General features: G+C 42.4%; 1 protein-coding gene across 1 annotated transcript; it reads right to left on the bottom strand.

Moving 5' to 3' along the window:
• Window positions 1-5,791: 5,791 nt before the first annotated feature.
• EEF1AKMT1 (EEF1A lysine methyltransferase 1) lies at window positions 5,792-16,894 on the bottom strand. The gene is made up of 5 exons (XM_080345696.1): window positions 16,864-16,894; window positions 9,805-9,961; window positions 8,823-8,905; window positions 7,970-8,250; window positions 5,792-6,596 (listed from the first exon to the last, which is right to left on the bottom strand). Exons 2-5 carry the CDS (start codon window positions 9,955-9,957, stop codon window positions 6,469-6,471), a joined length of 645 nt encoding a protein of 214 aa, XP_080201822.1. The 5' UTR covers window positions 9,958-9,961; window positions 16,864-16,894; the 3' UTR covers window positions 5,792-6,468.
• Window positions 16,895-22,386: the final 5,492 nt, after the last annotated feature.

Genomic DNA, 22,386 nt, shown 5'->3' with positions numbered 1-22,386 from the left:
CTGCAAAAGTGCAGTCTTCCATCTTTGCAGCTTGCAGGAACTTGATGGCAAGCCCTCACAACAAACCCTAGACACACAAGAACTTGCATTTCAAGAAAATGGGACTGAAAGTTGACTCAGCTGAGTGAATGATAATGGGGAATAACCAGGTATACCTTGCACAAACATCAGAGGGCCTCAATCACCAAAGCTGATAAATCGCTGAACGCACAGCAGAGAATGCCGTTTATAGCAGAAGGATCATGACTGCAATATCGTTACAAAAAATAAATGCCATATGCAGCAATGTATTTGCTACATCAAGAATCTCAAAATCGGGCTTACTTCATAGTGGAGAAAGTCCCTACACTACACAGACACGCTCCTTTGGAGCGTCATTGGATGAAGAATGCAAAGACTGAGCTAAACAGAATGAACAAGGTCAATGGAGAATGAAAATCATATGACAAGTCTTTGTCTTGGTGCATAATTATTGACTGTGCTCCTTATGACTCAGTCTAGTATAACTATTTTTATAGTGCAATCTGTATAGTTTCTTAAAAAGCCTAAAACAACCTTAAGAATGCCAGAGACCAATAAACAATTCCTATCACAATGTCAGATTTAAGTTTACAGGAGTGTTTCTTGTGCAGATGCTTTTCCACCATTCTACTTGTCTTCAGATCTGTGTTTCCTCAAATTGTGATGCTTCTATCTCAAGGGGATTCTCAGAGGAGGCTTCAAAGGTCATTAAGTGTTTATACTGCTCAGAGAACAGCTAATTGCATAGATGCTGCCAGCAATTAAACAGTTACCTGTTCCCTGGAGACTGTAAGTAAGTTGCAGCAATTACATCCACTTTTCCTTCCTCCTAATGTGGAAGAACTTCACACCCTCTGAGAAGAGGGAAATAGTTAATCAAAGACAGAAGGGCTAAAGGGAAGCATGACCACAAAACTGGAGAAACACTGCGTTAGAATAATGCTGCAGCAATCTAACCTCTTATGGTTTCACTACTAAATTGTGGTTCTTTTCTGCACACACCCCCCCACACCAGACAGGGTCAAGTTGGACCTTCAGACTCTGCAGCATGGAAAGCAAAGTCTCCACGGTGAAAGGCAGTAAAAAGCCCCAACAACAAAAATTCCCAAACTGCACAGCCCTTAATATTTAGTAAAACCCAGAAGACCTACCAGCTAAAGCGCTGGTTAATCACTGCCCTCCAGCAAAACTTGTCTGTCTGCCAACACACTTTTATTCTACAAATTTGTCTGCAACAAATTACTGCAACAAGTTACTAGAGCACATGAATTTATTTGCATGATGTGGAGCAAAATATCTCACTTTTTGTTGCAACTCTCTTGCCCTGCAGGCATGAATTATGGAGTCAGTTTGAGGTTTTCAAGTAACTAGAGCATGTTCTGGCAATTCCTGGGAGTCACAGGCGAAGATCAGGTAAATGGAACGCAGTCATTTTCGCCAACAGATGCCTTAGTTTTATATACATTGGATGACTGAAAGTGATGAAGAACTGCAAAACTCCGGTGGATCAATAGATTATGTATGTTGGTGGCCTCCTTGTCATTCTGGAACAAGTGCAGAAAGCTTCCTGTGGTTACAGGCAACCTCATGGTATCTAAACTCAGAAGCCCATTTTCCTTTTTTAATCCTCACCCTCTTATGTGACAGACTTTTTAGCTCAGCCAATTTGCTTCCTGATCCAAATCATCGGTCAGGCGTCTCTTAAAAGCTGCATTTATGCTTTAGTGTGAGCAACTGTTTGATAGTAATTTGTTAGTGAACAACTGTTTGTTAATGCTTAACATCAAGAACTATTAGCTACACAAACATTTGTTAACGTTCAAAATATCCTCTGCACGTTACTCATGTGGAAAAGGTTGAGTATTAAGTCTAGTTTGCATTTGTTTGGATTTTTTTAAGAGGTCATTACATCATGGATTTATATCAGTTTCACTTCAACTGTGGTGTGACATTTTCCAGCTTCTAACTTTCTGGTTGCAGCTGCTGCAGCCTTGCCTTTAATTTGCATGAGGGGAGGGGGGGTTCATTGGAGTTGCTTCAAGGCTCACAAACTGTTGACACAAGGCAGACATGAAATGCCTCCTTGAACCAAGTCCAGGCTCAATAAATGCAAACAATTCCGAGCTGAAGCTATCTGGCAGCTGCAGCTGATTTGAGAAAATTTTTGTTGTGCCAGGAAAATCTTTTCCTTCAATGAGGTTGTCCCTGGAATACATTAGGAGCCACAAAACACAGAAAAATATCCTGGTAAAGAGATTATTTTCTTCTCTGTAGTATCACTTAAGATAGGTTGGAAAATTCACATCATGCAGGAAGATTGAGAAGAGACTGAGATACTAGTTTTCATTTACTAGCCAGTCATTCCATGAAGGTGCAGGTCTGCAGCCATGACTAAACGTGAACTCGCATGGGGGAACATGAGAGCAGCAAGGGAAAAAGGCTCTTATATGCTCTGAAACTATAAACACCCATTAATCTTGCTGGGATTAGGGAACAGCCATAACTACCTGGACTAGGGCACGAGGGAGATCTAATAAATCCTACGTTTTTTGCTGGGTAGTGGCGTGAGCTGCCACCAGTTTTCGCTGCACTCTCATGTATGGAGGCTGCAGAACATGAGGAGACCCAGAGCAGCAGCACCACTGACACCGGCTGGCAAGGGGCTTCTGCAACCCAAATCCTGCTGCCCAGCTTCCCACATTGCTGCCCAGCACGGGGGCTGCGCCGACACTGGGGGAGCGACAAACACAACCGCCAAAGATGGTCCCTCTTGCTCCGGTGCAGAGGGGTGCGGGCAGAGGGGTGAGGGCAGTTGTGTGGTAGAGCAAGGGGTGGGCTGTGCAACATGAGCGGAGAGCAACACCATTTTTAATGAAAAGTACAGATTAGATTTTAACGGCAGCAGTACCTTGGACTTCATGCAACAGCATGTCTAGAAATGTTCGATTTCTCATCCTGGGGGAGGAGATGCTGACAGCTGTGGTATATTCCCTTCCACCTACAGCCGTCAGGCTGTGCACAAGAGCCCGTGTTTCCTCTGCCAAGTGTCCCATTCATACTGCGAGCAGGCACTGCGGTGTCCTGCTGCTGCACAGCGCCTGTCACTGCAGCCAAGAGGCTGTAGTGCACACACCTCTGCAGTCTGAAATGCCTCTGGAAAAGCAACATGCTGGTAACACCTCACCACAGTCTGTTCAATAGAAAGTTAATCCATGACACACCCACAATAAAGCCAATTGCTACTCAACACTGAGGGTTTTTTCATAATCCTATTACAGAAAAAAAAAAAAAATGCTGTCACATAATATTTCTTAAAGCTACTGCAATGGCACAAAGTACGAATTCACTACAAATTTTTGTGACTCTCAGCTTTCTCAGAAACACAGCTCCTTCCTCAGAAATAAGTATGACAAAAATAGTTTCTCTCCTACCATTAAAGACGGCTGTGAATGCCACTAGTCAGGCTCTGCTTGGGCAGCTGCCTGTGCTCCCCTGGCTTTTAAGAGTGAAGCCAGTGGACAACAGGCTGCTCTGTTGAGTGCATCTACAACAATTTACCCTCATTTTCATAACTGAGCATCTTCACAGTGCCCCTTTTCAAAGCTGTCTGACCTACATGCAAGAAGTAGCAGTTATTTTCTTGGTGAACTGCATTTCTTAGTACAAATGAATGGTGTCCTCTTTTTTTTAAGAAAGGTCTCTGATGAAGTTAGCAAAGTTTTCTTTGACTTCTGACATAGAGAGCCCAACTGCACACATTCAAGCAAAAACAAGCAGACATCTGAAGGAATTTTCAGCAAAGCAGCAACATAGGTGAAGCTTGTATTTGAACAGCATGTTTTAGTTTAGGTGGGTGGCAGGGGGATGAATATCATCCCTTCTGGCAATCATACCCATCCCACATGAAGCCTCCATGTAGTTAAAAATAAAGTTTCAGGAGACACTTCATCGTCTCCATGTGCTTGGTGTGCAAGACATTAGGGTAACAAAGCAGTTTACAACTGTGAAGATACCTGTGCATCTAACATTCTGGTTTGCTTTATTTTGAAACTGACCATGTGAAAGTAATGGCGCAGCCTCTGGGAACACAGCCAGCCCCAGCTCTGTGTCACCTGCGGGCACCCATTTTCAGGGAGATTCTGGCTTTATTGGGCTCCGCAGCAGTGACGGCTTCTGGTTTGAAAGGCAAAACTGAAGCAGCTGCTGGCTCACAGAGGCTGTCGGGAGAGCCTCAGCCTCCCCATGAGCTCTTCCCCTGTGCTGTGCTCGTTCTCACAATACCTGTTACTGCTCTGATAGAAACCACGGTGTGCGGAAGGGAAAACTGGTACCGTGAAACTCAGGAACGCGATATGGGGGGAGACAGAGGAGAAAGCAGCAGATACAAAATGTCAGGCAGGTAAAAAGGCTTAGGAAGCGAACACATCTCTGGGAAAGTGGGGAAGAGAGCAACAGTGGCTTGGGTGTGTATTTCTGAGGCAGCATCGTGTCCAGCTCAGGAAGCACAGTCTCTGAGCACTGAGAGAGGATTGTAGTTCATCGGCATTATTTCAGCTCATGTGTTTACCAGATGGCAAGATGTGCATCAAAACAGCAGAAATGCACATAAACATGAGTATTATCTCTACCTCATGAAAAGCCTTGTCTCACAAGCTTGATTAGGTTTATCCCCACTGCAAAATAAATTTAATACTTCATTTTGCAGACACAGCATTTCTGTTAGCCTTTTACAAAATCTCAATATATAAATATGGCATATAAATACAAGTACTTATGTTTTGTATAGTACTTATAGCTGATGAAACTGATTAGTACCTTGGAATTTATGAACGAGCTTTTACCCAAAAATACATTAGTAGTGTAGCCAAAGGTTGGTCAAAACCAGCTTTAAAAATTCCCAGTAACAAAAATCTCTACTACCCCAAAGCAAAAGTTTTTCTAATGTATCATCTGTTTTGATTGAAATTGATTGAAATATAGCCCAAGCTTGGTATATAAAATTTAACATTCATCTATTAGAAACGGTAGGAGTTTATCAATACATTATGTTATGCCTCAGTGGCCTTGTAAAGTTCAATGATTCCTAAGACACTTCTATTCTACTGCTCTGCTGCTGTCAGTGGAACAGGAGGTAAGGATAAAACTGGGCAACTGGAAAAAAGGACTGTTCTTGTAATCACAAAATAGACATACCTGTAAGTCAGCTCTAGCTTGATATTAAAATCTGTTAAAGAGCAAGCACTATATTTAATCAGATCCATTATGAATCAAGATTTAAGGGACCAACATGTATGGGTCACATTACCACACAAGTATCCCATAACCAAGAGTAAGAGTAACTCAAAGGGAGGAACCCATGAACAGTCTGAGGCACTAAGGCAAGGGCTGGCTGATGTGTTGCATTTTTATTCAGTAATTACTTTGTATTTCAGGTGATTTGGCCTCACTAATATATAGGATTTGCGTGAAGGTAAAGTTCTCGCTAATGGGGAAATCCTTATTGTGCTTCTTTCAAGGAAACATCAGGTTTATACCACCTCTGGAGATTAGCTTAACTAGTAAATAGAATAGCCTAGCTGTGTGGGATTTTAAAAGCTCGTGACTTATTGTTGCTCTAACAAATAAACATTGCAAAATAAATGCACCATACTTGTGCAAAGAGACGTAACAAATTACTTTTTCTCTAGTACAGCATACATACATACACAAGTTTATATGGTGGTAAACAATGACGAAATAGATCTCATCTTTACAAACAGAAAGTCTGGGTTTGTGACAAGATTTTAGAGAAAAGGTGAAATAATAACCACAAGTTTTTAAAAACACCAGTCTGGCAACAACAGTGGGTCTTATCTTACTTGGCAACTGGTAGGTAGTTCTGATTCTGATTAAAAGCAACTGGAGAGGCCTCCCCAGAAGGAGACCTGTTTTCTGGTTACCTTTAATAAAAACAGCAGTCTGCTGAAAACACATGACATGTTCAGAACAAACGTCTCTCAGGACTGAAAGGAGACCACTATTCATGCTCTTGACAACCATTCCATAGCTACCACGTCATCACTTCTGACGCAATGACGGTTCTGATGTCTGTGAAGCAAGCACCTATGTGTTGTTATAAGCCAATCAGCTAAAATCACTTCAGAGCGGTCACTGAAGAGTCCTTGAATGGTAAAAACTACCAGCTAGAATGAAACTCTAACAGAGAATTTCCCATTATCCAGCACCTGTGTTGTTTGGTCCCCATTTACCCGGTAGGTAAGATACAAACCACAGTAATTGCAAATGATTAGGCATTTAAAAGGGAGAGGCTATCGCACCATGTTGATCAAAGCTAGCCCAGAAAAAGGTACTTGGAGCTGAGTATTTCAGCACTGAGAAATACGAAGTCACTGATAAAAAAAACAGAAAAGAGCTTGACTGAAAAAGTTATAGATCTTCTAAGGAGAATCAGTCCAGTCCAGACGCATAGTTCACGTAACATCGAAATTCATTGGCTAAATTTCGCGAGTGTTTTGGAATAAACTTGCATATCTTCACACCAAGATGCTTTGCTGCCTGTTCCTCCATGATTGCACCTGCAGCAAAAGTAATTAGCATTCAATAAGAAAAACAGTCACAGAATGTTTGGGCTTTTTCAGTAGCCCCTCCCAAACGCATCTATGTAGAGCCTGCTTTTTTTAAAGAAGCAAGGCTTAAAGTAGCTACACTGTCAGCCTTCCTTAACAACTGAATCTATTGGGAAATTAAAACAAATCTGAAAGAACTGAAGATGCCCCAAGAAAAAGAATGTCAGAGAAGTTTCATAAAAACAGGGAGAGGGTAAGATCAGTGCCCCTTTTAGAGAAAACAGACACTTGAACTCAATCTTCTTGCTACATGCCAAAGAAATGACATGGTAGGGAGCCATGGGAAATGCAAACAAACTACATATACTCTTCCACTTAAATAAACCATAGTGCGGTATTTACAGCTACGCACTTGAGAAATCACTTCTTTGAGCAGTATTTCCAAACTTTGTAAGCTGAAGGGCCACCTATCCATTTTAGGGAAGAAAAGCTCTGAAAACCATCCCTGTGAATGACTGCCATGTGTAATTAAACAAAGAAGCAGACTTTCTATATCTATCTATTATTTTAATTTCAGTTTATTTTGCATGCATGCCTGGATTCCCTCGAATGGTAGGTAGAGAAGGGTTTTGTCAACTGTTTGTTTGCAAAAGTTTCCTGGATGTCTTTGGATATCTTGTAATAAGATTACAGTTTAAGGAGCACTATGACTAAGGCAGATACTCATTGCTTCTTCAACCAGCAAGTGCATCTTCATGAAGAAGGAACTGCAAGTACAGTTGGTAATTTTCCAGTTTCACTGCTTTTATCACTGGTTTTTAATTCTTCCTGCTGCATTTCAGTGCCTAAGATTTCCTAAGTTGAATCACAGTGGCAGAATTCCCTCATCCATTCATTCACATTACAATTTCTCTGTTTGCCAGTAAGGACAGGCAATATGAAAAAGAGAAAAGTTAACTTTGTTCTTGTTTTCAAGACTTAGCTAAAATCATCCCGCTTTACTCAGCAAAATTCTAAGGTTATTCAACAAGACATTAACAATGTCTGTCACATCCAGTTTTCAATGACTGCAATAATAGAGAGTGGCCCTTTTACAGGAAAAAATGTTTCTGGAACTCTGCAGGATGACCTTCTTCAATAATTTTGTAGCATTCATAATGCCACATCTAAAGGGTTCTGACTTCAACTATTAAGAAACACATGCCTTCAGTTCAAAATAAAGGTGGAACTACAGTATTCCAATAAAAAGCTTAGGATACGTATTCCCCCTTGAATTAATGATGAGTGTTACTGAGCTAGTATTTTTCTCACTTGAGTAGGTTTGTCTTTTGAGAGAGAGAAAAAGATGTTTAATGGCGACCTAATATTTTTATTAACTATACCTGTGCAAAGCAGAATCTTTCCTTTTGTTAAGTACTTGATGGTCTCTGCAGTTTTTTGAAGACATTCCTCCGACAGATAGGGTGGATCTGCTATTACAATGTCAAAACTGTGTGGCAGGAGATTTTCGGGCAGGTTCAAAGGGTGGTTGTAGTCATAGAAGATAAATTCTTCTCCATATACAGAAAACCTTCTGTCATACTCCAGTATACACACTGAAAAATCTTTACCATCCTGTTCTTTCAGTTTCTGGTACACACTTGGTGCACTAATACATGCTATCCTGAAAAAGAGATAATAACTTAGAATATTAACTTAAAAGGCAAACAAAAATGTAAACTATTCTTCCTCCATTCTAAGAAATAACTAGCTTAATACCAGAGTTTTAAGTATTAAAGCCATTACCTATTCAACCTCCATGCTGCATGAAGACCTTAAGCTTAACTACAAAGAAAATCTTATGTCAGAACAGCAAGGAAATATACTCGAAAACTTAAACATTACTTCTTACAGAAATAGGAAGAAAACCAAGTTTTTCCATCTGTTCTACAGAAACCTTGTATGAAAACAGAGAAAAGAATTACAAGTCTTTAATATGCTCTGGAGCTATTTACGCTTCTCAAAAAATAAAAAGGTTCATAGTAAACTTTTATAAGACAGAGCCTACAACATTCAATGAAATGCTAAATGCTAAGATCAGTATGAACTATTAGATAACAGCAAAGTGTTTCTGCAATATCTCAATGGAACAAAGTATAACGAGTAATGAATTAAACTGCATGCCCTGTCTACATAGTAGAAACGAAATATTTACAGAAAAGATGTTAAATCTACAACTTAATTATTAAAACCTACCTGCCACCTTTTCCAGCTGCCACAACTGCTTCCTTAGCCAGGCATGAGGCAGTGTCATCGCTGTACCAAAACTGGCTCAGTTGCTGGGAAAGACAGCGCACAATTATTTTAAAAACAATATCACGTCTTCTGACTGTGCTACATACAGTGAGGTGTGGTGAGGCATGCTTAAAGAAAACCAAATTCCACAGCAACTTCTCTGTTCACAAACTCTAAAGCTACAAATCTGACTATTTTCTTGACAGTCTTTTTACTTTTGCAACCCAGCACCACCACGCAGCAGGTAGGTTACACCGTGTGTTTCCAAAGCATTTACTGCAGTATCAAGAAAACCAAGTAATGCAAAATCAAAAATGAAGTTAGTTCAATCCCATTGTGCAGATGCAGAATACGTAAGTGCTTTGAAATTGGGTTACTTTAGCAGAGGAGCAAAAAGGAACTTGAAAAGCGATGGGACAGAAGGAAATAAAGGGGGAAGATACTAAATCAGAAGAGATTAGAAAAAGGAAGAGTAAACAAACAGTCAAATCAAAAATCAGTCTGTCAGAAGGAAAAAAGCATCAAAGCAGCCATCCATAAAACCAAAAAAATAAAACACAGAAAGAAATATGATGTGAAAGGAAAGATCACTTGATCTTGTTGCACTGTGTTTGTCTCAAACTCAGGGAAGAATCTTTACTACCTTCACATGCCAAGCTGGAGTTCCAATTTCCAGAAGGGACAGATGCTTCTGTTGGCCACTTAATTCCCTCTCCATGTAATTTCAGTTTATACCCCTTACACATGTAGAACAGACAACTATACCCAGATTTAATATTAAAGCAAATATCCCTACAGTATTATTGTCCATGAATAGTTTGATGTTACTACTCTAGGAACATCTTGAATGTTCCCCTTTTTAATTTCATTTCATTATCCATCCACAAAAGAAAGTCAGTAACAACTGACAGCACTTCATTCACTGAAGTTTATAGTTTCTTACCCAGTCTTCCTCTATTGAGCCAATGGAATATTGATTAAACCCTTGGGAGGTCTTCATGCCCTCTCTCTGCTGCTGTTCCAAATAGAACTCCTGGAGGGCAGCCAAGGCGTGGGATGAAAGCTGGGGAATGTCATCGTCATCATCATCATCCATTTTTCTATATGTCAACCAGAGGGGAAAAAAATTAACCCTTTTCAACGGTGAACACTTTTAATAATGACATATTCTGCTGAGGTAAAGCAACCCCCACCAACACTGCAGAATTAGTCTCTAGGAAAATCTCCTTAGAAGAGAAAACATATTCCCTCTATTTAGGAGCTCTTAAACCAGTGAGAGGCAGATTGGAAATAACACGTCTCCAGGGAGAATTCAGGAACAGCAGCAACACTTATCACTTTCTATGCAACAGAGATTTGGTTTGTATTCCTACAGGGAAGTTGTCAGTTGTTGCAGTTCTTGATTTCACAAATCCATACACCTTTTTTTCTACCACCTTGCAGAAAACGAAAGCAAAACACTACAATCAATCAATCAAACAAACAAAACACACACACACAAAACCAAAACCAAAACCAACAAACACACACCACTTTGATTTGGCAAATTTTGATTTGGCAAATCCTATAGAAATTTTTCCATTTCCTCCTAGAAATAATGATAGCTACTGGTCATTCCCTCCCATGTTCAAAAGTCACACAATTCTGACTCAGAATGAAGTGAACTAGTATTCTAGGATTAGCATTATCTGGCTTTAACTTCCACTCCATAAAAAGATTAAATGCCAGAAACCTACACACAAAACCAGGCAAGAAGCTCAAGACGTTTTTCTAAGATAACACTACTTGACCAAAAATCTGTATATTTTGTGCATAAGAGCATTAACATAACTCTCATATCAAAAAAACACAGTCTGTACTACTGGAAAAGTACAGCCGTTTTCAGAAAACTCTGGAAGTGGGTGATGCTGCAGGGGTCCTCAGACCTGCTCACCCCAGCAGCATCTGCCCCAGGGGAAGTGCCACCTTCTGGGATGGGGGACAGAAACAGGAACCCAGAGTGTCACAAGTACTGGAGAAAACTGCAAAAAGATTGTTCTCTCAAGAAACCCATTTTCTCCGTGTCTGATGTAAGCACTAGTACACGAGCAGCAACTTTAACAGAACCTGGAAACGGGCACACGCTCGCCTCTGTGCAGCAGACACCAGCAGAGCCACGTGCCATCTGAGCTGCGTGCAACTTCCAAAGTTCACTATAATTTCAGGTACAGCTGCTCACGGTTCTTCTTCTCCCCATTCCCTGCATTACAACTAGGGAACCCTTCAGAGCCTGAAGACCCACCTGTTCATCAGCCTCACTGAATCCTGGAGTCAAGCTACCTGTAAAAATCAAACAGCTAATTTTGTCCCTAGCTTTTTTTTTTGCATAAAACTTATATGCTTTAAGGTTATTTATATTATTAAATTGTGTATTTAAATTTAAAGTATTTACTATGAGAATGACTGCAAGTTCACACAGATCATTCAGTTTCTAGGTTTCTAGCAACAATCCTCTAACAACATGAAATGCTACAATCCATTTTAAGCCCTATCCAAGAACTTTTTTCATTAGGACAGATGTTAGCAGTTTGAAATCACTCCTCATCTCACAACTTTCTTTTTTATTAAGTGCATCATACATGTAGTAATCTGGTTTGCTATCATCCCCTAGGCAAGGATACATCTATGTTTTGACACAAACTGAAACAGATGCAAACTTTTAGTTCTTAAGTCAAAAGTTGAAATTTTGACTCTGTTCAGTGAGCCCATATAGGCATTTGCAAGGACTAAATCCATATCCATGAAATGAAACCTTCACGGATAAAATTGCTGATTAAGCAATCACCCATTGTTTCAGTAAATGAAAATACAGCCACAGACATATTTTTCCTATAAATACTATTTTAGTTGATTTTTTTAGAGCCTTCCTTTCGGTTTGTAAATTGAAGCTTTAGGATCCAAGCAGCAATTAACTATCAGGTTGCAAGGAGGAGTAACGCTGAACATATGGTAGAAATATTATGTACATCTATTAAGAATCCAAGATATTTTTCTGAACACACATCTGTTGTCTACATATACTGACTAAGGTAAATATGAAGAAGACATTTTCATGCTCAAAAAAATGCATCAGAAAACTATTAAAGTGAGTTTGTGTGAACAAGAGTTTAAAGTTCCTTTGGCTTCAAGGGAGCAGAAAGTTCTACCATTTGAAAGCTCCTCTGTACCTCTTCCAGAAAGTTCACCGCTCGCAAGTCCAGAAGCAACCCTGAAAGTTTTTGGCTGGGGTGGGAGGAAGCAAAGGAACCTGTGGTGCCTTGAAACTCTCACTAACCCGCACGGCCCTGAGGCACCAGCTGGCCCACCCACGCGTGGCCCAGGCCCAGGGTCCCCCAGGAGCTGCCACTTCTCGGTCCCCATGCAGACCCTCCACGGGAGCCACCTGGGGGGAACGGGGCTGCATTTTAGGAATGCTCTGGGATTCAGAGTGCTCAGAACACATACAGCGCTGATACAACCATATTGCCCTCAGTAGTTCCTTGCACTAAGAGGAATACAAGGTTTCAAACTAGCAAAATGACAAGTCTTTACTATTAAGTCTTAGCTGAAATGTCGCATTTGCACCTAATTAAAAAGCAAAACAATAAAGACCTCAGAACTCCAAGAATACCTCAAGGACACTTAAACAGAGTTTCGAAAAACAGGAGTCATGGTGAAGTCAATGTTCACCTAAAGGAAAGCAGGACAAAAAAAGGGGGTGAGGTCCCACAGATACAGTGGAACATGAACAGGCAGGGTTGTTTTCATAGGGTAAAATGGCAACTTTGGACGCTACTGACCTCTGAAGTGCCAAATCTCCCCACAGAACAGGCAAAGCAAGATGACTCCAACTACATCATATGGCCTACAGCCCACACAGTGGAGCAGGCAGGATGAAGAGGCACCTGCAGAATCCTTAGTCCTCTTCCCCGTGCACAGCTCAATCACTTTACAGACTCACAGAATGTCCTGAGTTGGAAGGGACTCACACGGTTCATTCAGTCCAACTCCTGTCCCTGCACATGACAACCCCACAGTTCACACTGTGTGCCTGAGGGTGTTGTCCAGTCTCTTCTGGAACACTGTCAGGCTTAATCATTAGCTGATGAACTGTTCAGGTAAATTTCATCAATACAGAGTGAAAGCTCTGTAGTCCAAAGAAAACAAAAAATAAAAGAGATAATATCAAGTGAAAAGAGTAGCACAAGATACTCTGGGGCCTTGTCTACACAAGAATATCAATTTATAAGTAGTTTCCACCTGTCATGTATGAACATATAGCTCAGTCCTAAAATGGAGAACAAACGACAAGTTAGAAGGAATATTATGGAAAAATTAACTCAAAAATTCCTACAGTCTTTCTGTCCCCCAATACATTTGGTCCATCCGTAATTATGCAGTTATGATAATCTGGAATCCAGTACTCTTAGAGACAGGGTGCAGCTTCTATGCCCAAATGTAACTGTGTGCCCCTATCCAGAGATGTCTGCAAAACTGCAGTCACCAGGTCAGCTGAGGAAAGTGCCTGTGTGCCCCTGCACCATGGCTCACCCCATAAAGACAGAACACGTAGTCTGCTCCAGAGGTCAGATCCTTCTATATCCACAGCACTACTTGGGAGGAAGCTCCACTCCTGTGGGGTAAGGCAGGCAGGAGGTAGGACCCACATTTACAAAGCCATGTCAAAAATACCCTCATTGTAAAGCATGCAACAGCTTCTCCAGAGCTTTTACCAATACTTTGCAGCAGAGGTGACTGGCTACCATGTCTCTGCCAAAGAGAGACCTAACTCATCTCTGTAAGTCAGGCTTCCCAATGCCCACAGCACTTAGAAACACCAACTGCAAGTGTACAGGCAGGAGGACACGTTGCTGCTCTGCCAGTTTCCAACACTCGTTCTTTTATGGTACCCTAAAGATGTAATCTTATTGTATTAATAACAGATGTCCCTTAGCTGAAGGGGGAAAGGGAAGACAACTGAAAGGCCATAGAATAGGAATATAACAGGATGGCCACCCTGTTCATCACTGCAAGAGGGGAAGGAAGAGGATGATGTTAACCCCTTAGATCTTTCTCCAAGAATACAAGAAGCGCAGGTGCAATTTCAGAAAATATTTTATTCTATCGTAACTTGGATCTAAAGACAGATAGCATGAAATGGAGTTAAATATAGTTGTATCTTTCCCAGTCAGTATTTGAGACAAACAGCTCATCACATATGGTGTTTGCAACACGTATCAAGCAAAGCTGGACAATGTCGTGCCACCATAATGAAAATCACCTGGAAGGGGCTGCAACCACCTGACTGGAGGGACTGAAAAGTTATGAAAAGGCTGGACACATGCCCTACTACCTTAAAACCAGCAGGTACAGCGTTCTGCTCAAGCTCCTGCTCCTTAATGTGTACAGGGATCCAAATCCCCCATCCCCAGACAGACAGCAGAGGGGTGGCCAAACTAACACCCACACACAGGTGCTGTAGGGGTCTGTCCCAACCACAGTAAAAGTCCAGACAGGAAAAGGATCTTTCCTACTAGAAACATTTTTTCAGGTCTTTAAATGCCACAAGGAGTTGATTGTCAATTATTTGACAAGATACTGGGAGTATTACCCAATGCACTTTCCCAGGAATGACTGACAAGACAAAGGATATAAAATGCAAAAGTCTAAAATAATTTAGGAAAAAAAAATCCTCCTGCTAGCTTGTGTGGCCTAGCCAGAAGAAACAGAGAAATACTATGCCATACCTACATCTGTTTCTTAAGAGTCTTCTAATACAAATCAAAACTTCTCAAACATCTGAGAGGTCATCCTCAGACCCAGGCAGCCAGCTTGTTCCCCCGCACTCAACTGCAAAAACTCAAAGGTTCAAGTTTTTGCGGCCCGGGTGCCATGAAACAGGATGGCCAAGCCAGGGAATGTCAGAAAAGCAGAACTGACAAATCTGCACACGCACATGAAGTCATTTTCTTATGTACTAATGGTTTTGTGGAGCAGGGGAAGGGGGACAGGGCAGGGTTTGTGGGCCAGAAGCAGCTCACCTGCCATGGATCTGGGAACGGCTCTGTTTCAGGATTAAACCTGGAGAACTTTTTGTTAACAGCCACAGCAAATGGTTCAAGAGGAAGCTGTGAACTAGTTCAGACAAAGGGTTGACACTGGTCATTCTTCTATCTTGAAGGTGGCCAAAAGCAGCTGTCTCAGAGGAGTGAGATAAAGCAAGTATATGCGATACCTGCCCACTCTATACTCTTCCCAACTTTAACCTTTTTCCACTAAGGGAGCTATTTCTGCAGCCGAAGTGATTTATTCTATGAACGCAGTTCTCTTAGAGACACTTGTCCAGTATCACTTAAATTCACATGAAGTTTTGTAATCCATAATGTCAGCTACTAAGAAATTTTACAAATACCTACTTCTTGCTGTGAACTCAGCCTCACGTGATGCAAATATTTCATGTGTCAGAAGACAAGGAAATTTGTTCTTTCAAAACATCATTTCTCAGACACCTGTATGTCACCCCCCTTCCCTCACTCCCCAAGGTGGCTTTTTTCCAGGCTGAAAGGTCTTCATCCACTCCACTGACAAAAGTCTCTCTATACATTTGTTCATCCTTGTTACATGCTTCTAATATGCCCTTTTTTCGAGATAAGGAGACTAGAACTGTACATAAAATCTAAGATAGGGGTGATCACACATTTATACTGATTTATGCTGTCATTGTATGTGGTTTTTTTCTGTTACAGTCTATTTATTTCCCTAGAAAATTCTACATTTGATGTGTTTTTTTGGCTACCACCAAGCACCGATAGGATGTTTTTGGAGAATCATATATCATAGTCTCAAAGTCTAATGAGAACATGATTAAATAGAATTTACAGGGAATTTTAAAAGGATCTGCCAAAGAGCTGCAAGATACCAGCACATACAGAACAAACCTAAACAGGAGTTCTGGTCCCATCATCTCAACAAAAAGCAGAGAAAATATTGAAACTAGAAAAGTTTCAAGAAGAGTAGTGAGACATCCAAAGATGAGAATAATAGCTTTTGCAGGGGAAAGAGTAGGAGGAGGAACTAACTGTGAAGGGGTGTAACAGAGCCTGTAATGAGGAGTGGCATGGACAGCGCAGGCAGAAATCAGCTGCTGCTTTCCAAGGCAACGACTAGAAGGCAGCAAGTGTGCGCTGCAAGAAACTGGTTTGAAAAAGCCCCAAAGGAGCTGTTTCCTGACACAGGGTGTTGCTGAGCTGCAGAATCCCCATCAGTGACGAAACCTGATAGAGCTTCGAAGTGACACAAAAATGTTTGTGGAAGAAAAACTCTCAGCAGATTACTAAATACGTAGAAACTGCTTTGGATTACGAAAAATAAAGTCTGGAGACCACGTGGCTACTTGTAGGAGAAGAAAAGTGTTATCTTCCGAACCGAATTCTCCTATTTTTCAATAAGTACAGAGAGAGGGAGTTGGCTGGGCTCAGAGCCGCCGCTACCCTCCTGCATGGGAACAGCTGAGCACCGGCAGTCTCTGAGCAAGAACGCCTCTTTTCCTGTTCCCCCCTGTGCTCAATCGCTCCCAGCCCGCACTGTGCGCAACCCCTCCCGCCGGGGTCTCCGGCCTGCGCACCGCGCTCCGCACCGCAGACCCCGGGCCGCGCTCCAGCGCCGGGAGCGGGAAGCACCGGCCGGCTGGCGGTTCCGCCCCGCGCCGCCCCAGCGCTGCGGGGTCACCCCCCGGCCCCGCCTCAGCAGCCCCTGCCGAGCCGGCAGCGCCGCCACCCCCTGCGCCTGACCCAAGGCCCGGGGCGCCAAAGGCCGCCCCGCGGACAGAAGGGGCCCTCGGCCCGCAAACGCCACTCGCGCGCAGCTCCGCTGCGGGGTCCCCGGCCCCGCGCCCCCGCCCTCACGGGAGGAAAGCCGAGCGGACGGACACGCGGCGTCCCAAAATCTCAACCCCAGAGCGAACCCGCCTGCTCGTTTCACTCACCGGCAAACAGATCCCTCCGCGCACGCGGGCCTCCCCCGCCCCGCCCCGCCCCGCCCCCCCTGCGCCGCGCGCAGCGGTGCCAGCCAAGGGGCGCGCGCCCCCTGCCGGGGACTTCGGGCGGAGCGGTGGTCCCAGTGGCTGCGCTCCCATTGGCTGGAACGGCCGCGGGCGGGGCGGGACCAGGCGCTGCTCCTCCCCCGTCCCTCACGCACTGACGGGGCGCCCGCGCTGAGGGGGCCCGTGCGCGTGTGTGTGCGCCGGGCTGCGGAGCGGCCGCCCCGCTGTCCCCGCCCTGCCCCTCGCGGCCCTGCCCGCCAGTGCCCGCCTGTGCCCGCCAGTGCCCGCCCAGGCCTGGAGGCGCCTGCCCGAGGCGCAGCCGCCTGAGGAAGCTGGCGGGGCGCGGGGCGGCCGGCGGGGAGCTGCCGCTTCGCTGCGCCCTCCAGCACTGCGCGGGTCTGGCGGCTTGACAGCGATCTGCAGAGAGCTTCCCAGCTTCACAGGGAGCTTCGTGAAAACATGGGCCTGTGCAGGGAGGCACCGCCCGAGCTGCCTCAGCGCGGCCGCGGGTCCATCCTGCCAGCGGCTCTGCGGGGCCAGGCCGGGGAACGCCTGTCTGAAGCAGCCATTTCCACAGGTACATTAGCGATAGACAGGAAACACCTCAAGTGTAGCCAGTCAACGTAGTAACGTAGACTCAGAAATCACAGATATATCTCGCGTTAGATGGCAAGTGTTCAATAGCCACAAGCTTTTGCCTTCAATAGCAGCCTGGCTCTCCACGCTGATTTTCCTGGTCTGGCTCTCCAGTCTCTGTTTGCATTGAACATCTTCAAGTTTGAACAAGCTCCTTTTCTTGCATACAGACAGAAGTTGAGCCACTTCCTAGAGTTTCAAAAGATAAGAAGTTGTCAGTTCGTTCCTTGTTTCAGTTAATTCACTGCATCTTTCCCTGTAGGCAAACTCCATGTTCCTCACGTTGAGCAGGCACAATGCGCTCATCTGCTACTTCTTGTCATCTCATATTACCCCAAAACAAAATCTTAAGAACTTCCTCACAGCTGTGTTTTGTGTTTTTTTCATTCCTTTATAAAATCTGATCTTACTCTGATAATTTGTAAAAATAATTTTCATTACATTGTCTTTCATTTGTTCAGTGACTTTCTTATAAACCAACTCACAGAAGGTGGCCTATGAGATCGTTTGTAATGAACACAACAGCAGACTCGTCAGTCTCCAGTGCTAGATGTTCCTATCAGCAATGAGTATGAAACTGCTGCTCTATGTACAACCTGTTGAGAATCTCTGTCTGCTGCAAGACCTCATTGTGTCTGAATGGAAAGTCTATGCTCAGCACCTGGGCAGAACAGAATTATTTCCTTCTGTTACTGTAAAATCAGCTAATTTAGAAGACAAACCCACTAAATTCTGATTAAATAGTGTTGCAGCATAACTTATGTAGGCAGCAGAAACCTAAACTTTCTTGCCAGAGCAGGTCACAGGGGTAGGCTGCTTTTTCCTTCAGATGCGCATACTTTTCACCTGACTCTCCCATTTATAAAGAAAGTTTTGCAGGACAGCAGAGAACTGTGGGCCTTTCCTTAGGTTTTAAATGAATTCCCAGTAGCCTGGATCAAGCATTCAGTGCATTACCTCCTCTGGCTTCTTTGCAAGGTCTGGTCAATAAAGGTCTTCATCCTAGCACAGAAGACTGTCCTACGTGGACTGCACCCATATCCATTGATGCTAGCACCACTGCTGCAATTCAAAACAAACCAAAAACCCCTTTTCCTTGCATTGCTGCAAAGTGACAGTTATCCGACACCTGCATTAGTAAGTACAGTACGAAATCTGGTTTAGATTCTACAAAAAAGTGGTACTTGATTAATTTTCTTATTTCATACATGTTTGTAAAGCATTTTATGTGAAAAGTGTTCCGCACAGGGTTGGTAATGAAAGGACAGAGGAGACTGGGCTGACAAATACTCTCAGTCCATATTTTCTGGAGCAACAGTCCACCCGTGATGAGCAATTCCTCCTCACCAGAAGGGTTGCACAGATCATCTAATGGCACATGGCTGTGCATATGCTTGGGGGGATGGGCAGGGTGATATTATCTAGGTTTTGATATCAGATCCTACTTGGCAGCAAACACACAGCTCAAGACTTTGCTTCAATCCGCATTGCAGGATGGTTCTAGAAGGAAAGCTCAGGAGGAGCTGGAGTGACCCTGTAGGAAGGAAAACAGGTTACATCTTGCAATACAACTTCTTGAGGATGTGAGGACAAATAAACCACAAATATGGGAACACCTTTAAAGTGTTCCCTGCAAGAAATGTCTTAGTACTTAGGTGTTTTGTTTTGGGTTTGTTTTGTTTTTAGAAAGGTGCTTCTAGTTAAGCTATCTCCCCTGTTTCTTTTCACCAACAGACCCATGTCACACAGCAGTGAGACCGACATCTCTGAAACTTGAACCTGATGATATAGACCACTGCTACTTTGCTAACACATTTACTAGTACTCTGTGTTGGACCAGATCAGGAACAGAACATGAAACTGAGTTTTTAAAAACACAGTTCTATCCTGGTAAGTAATAGCATCCTGTTACTCATAAGGCTATTGTAATGAAAAGCCTATTTGAGTCCTCTTGCTGAAGCACAAACCATTGCCATATGAAAAAGTACAACCTTAACTAATATGAAAATAGATTGTTAAATCCCAATTGTAGAATCTCTGCTGTTGCCACTAAGTGTAAAAAATTTCTTAACAGCTTTCTTTCCCCACAAAATCTCAACATTGTTAGGGCTGGCAAACCAATTGCACCTTTCATTTGGAAAGCAGCCAAGCACATGATGCTTTACAACCATACAGGATTGCTTCTAGTTAAAGTCAACATAATCCTTCTTCTGAAGACAGAAAACAATAGAGGTGGAAATACTCTACTTGCAGAGCAACCTGCAACATCTCATCCTTCTAAGAAAGGCTTTACTGTACTTTTTCTTTCAATACCGAGCTGTTCTCCTACAGATGCAGGTTAAATGTGTGTTAGAGCCCCATGAGCCAGGCACACCACAGCTTCCCGAGACCTTGGGTCACGCAGTAGGACAGAGCATCAGCCTTTTACAAGCTTGCAGTCACTCTGCATTCAAGTACAGTAGGAAGTTTTCAACCTCAAACAGCTTATGGACTCCCAGCTCTCTGTTGGAGATGCAAATCTTCTTAGAAGCATTATGGTGATACATGACCACAACTTGTTTGTATTTGGCCAGGCTTTGTGGATCCCTTGGAAGTGATTCAGGGACCACAACAAGGGCTACAGATTAGATTGAAAAATGCTCTTCTTAAGTGACTATTAGTCAATACCATCTAGTGGTATTGCTGTTTTAAAAGTTTTTTATTTGAGAAGTAATTAAAAAACTGAAAAAACAACAAAACACAACAACAAAAAAATCCTAAACCAGAATTACCAGTACCTATACCTTCATACATTTTAATATCCCCATTGATTTTCCTATGCCATATTGCCCGTTTTCTCAAAAAATGCCCAGATATCCATGCTAACATGCAAACTTCATGGAGTTTTCTGGCCAGAGCCTTCTCACAGTTTTTTTTTGCCTTTTCCCCTCAAAGACGTAATCACTCTGCCATCACAAGAAGCAGGAAGGAAAATATATAAAATATATTTAGCAAAACCAGTAAAATTAAAGTGAAACAGAAAACGCAGTCAAGTAGCAAACGTTATGTACAGCAGCAGATTTTACAGTTTTTCCTACACACACCTCTGCACTTATTTCACACACACTTTTTAAGGAGGAAGAAGAAAATAGAAATAAGCTAGTGAAAGAAAGCAAACGGGTTTGGTTTTTTTTGGTGTTTTGTTTTGTTTGTTTGTTTGTTTCCTGAACAATAAATGGGGTTTATCATTGTTTTTTACTTTTGGAACTCCAATTCAGACTATATATACTGCTAAGAAAAATAAGAGATAGACACCATTTTCTCAGTCCCTAGAGTAAAATGGCACTGTCCTTTTACAGACTATACTCATGTCTTAAATAGTTACAGGATCTAGACATTATCTGGCCATCTTAAGGGATGTAGGTAACAAGCATTTTAACCAAGATACAAAACAGGTATCTGATTTTTCCAGCTTTCCTGAGGCTGAGTGAATTGTTTAAATACATGTGCGCTTATCAACATCCACGTTACAGTACATTTTTAACAGTAGCTTGTTAAGAAATCATGAAAGTGCATAACAGCCTAAAAGCAGGCAAAAAGTACTTCAGAAGAACAGTCTCTCCTTAAAGTGGCAGAAGAACGTTAAGCCTTCCCCAAAGCGGTGTTGATCTGTGTGAGGACATCAGGGATCTTCCTAAAGACTCCACCTGTGGTGGTGCGGTTTGGTTTTGTTTTTTGTTTTTTGTTTTTCTGAGTTACAATCATCATTTGAATGAACAAAAGACCATTAGAAGTATCAGTGCAGTTCTAAAATTAAAGCAAATGTCGTGAAAACTTATTAAACCAAGTTACAAATGAGGCTTTCAAAGCAATACTTGTGTCGAAGTCTAGCAATGACTTCCATTCAGTAAACACCAGAGACTGGAAGTGGTTTGAATATAACACAAACCCAAACTGCATCACTGAAAACAATAAGTTTAAAGCAAATCAAACATACACGCCTTCGCAGCCAAGAACAGTAGCCAGACAGTGGGAAGGAGAAGAGAAGAAATCACACCCAAAGCTCTGCTGTACTCGCACTTGCAAAGGCAACACAGTGTCAGAAAAATCAAATCTGATACCATCTGATAGATGTGAAGGTGAAAATAGTTCTTCCATGAGATTCAAATATAGACGGGAGAAAAATTAGTAATGAACTATGTGTCAGTCACAGTGGGTAACTTCAGTATTCTCTTCAGAGACGTAAATTTGTTTGGAATGTTTCCCAAAATAAAGAAGATTTTATTATTTAAATAACAAAACTCACACCAACATGCAATTCCCAAATAGCACTTTATCATATTTTCCCCAAAAAATGTGTTGATGAAATGGCAGGCTTGTACTAATCCTTGTCAGAATGACATGGGTTACCAAGTTATGGGATAACACCTTTGTTATGGATTTCTTCATGTGCATTAGCTCAATTTCTTTTTTTTTCTGCACATAAGGTTGCAAACTTCTTACTTTCTTCTCCTCCTCCTCACCTCTTCCAGTTCATGTATGACCTCCTCCATGGCTGACATGCCAGACAAATTCCACTTGGGAAGGTTGGGCTTTCCTACTTTTCTACTTGTAATACATGGCAAATCAACGAAGAAGAAAAACCACCACCAACTCCACCACTCGGGACTGAAGCAAGAATAAGTTTCATAAAAGTAAAGATCCATGGGTTCTGCATACACTTACACAAACAAGTGTGAATAACGGCTTTGTCGCCAAATCATTCAAGTTTATTCCAGACCTCATATTTAAGGTAAAGCAGAATAGTTCAATTTTCTATATGAAAGGCTCTTGGATATGCTGTTGCTGTTA

The sequence above is a fragment of the Nesoenas mayeri genome (assembly GCF_963082525.1).
Source record: "Nesoenas mayeri genome assembly, chromosome: 1".
NCBI classification, from domain to species: Eukaryota; Metazoa; Chordata; class Aves; order Columbiformes; family Columbidae; genus Nesoenas; species Nesoenas mayeri.
Note: the sequence above shows the minus strand (reverse complement) of the source record. Positions and strands in the feature narration are given on the sequence as shown.

Bases quoted from the DNA above. Each gene is read 5' to 3' on its own strand.
- EEF1AKMT1 (XM_080345696.1), bottom strand. From the start codon at position 9,957: ATGGATGATGATGATGACGATGACATTCCCCAGCTTTCATCCCACGCC. The intron at 8,906-9,804 runs GTAAGAAACTAT...TGTCTTTCCCAG, and splicing joins GCTCAATAGAGGAAGACTGG to CAACTGAGCCAGTTTTGGTA. The intron at 8,251-8,822 runs GTAGGTTTTAAT...TCTCTTTTTCAG, and splicing joins GCAGCTGGAAAAGGTGGCAG to GATAGCATGTATTAGTGCAC.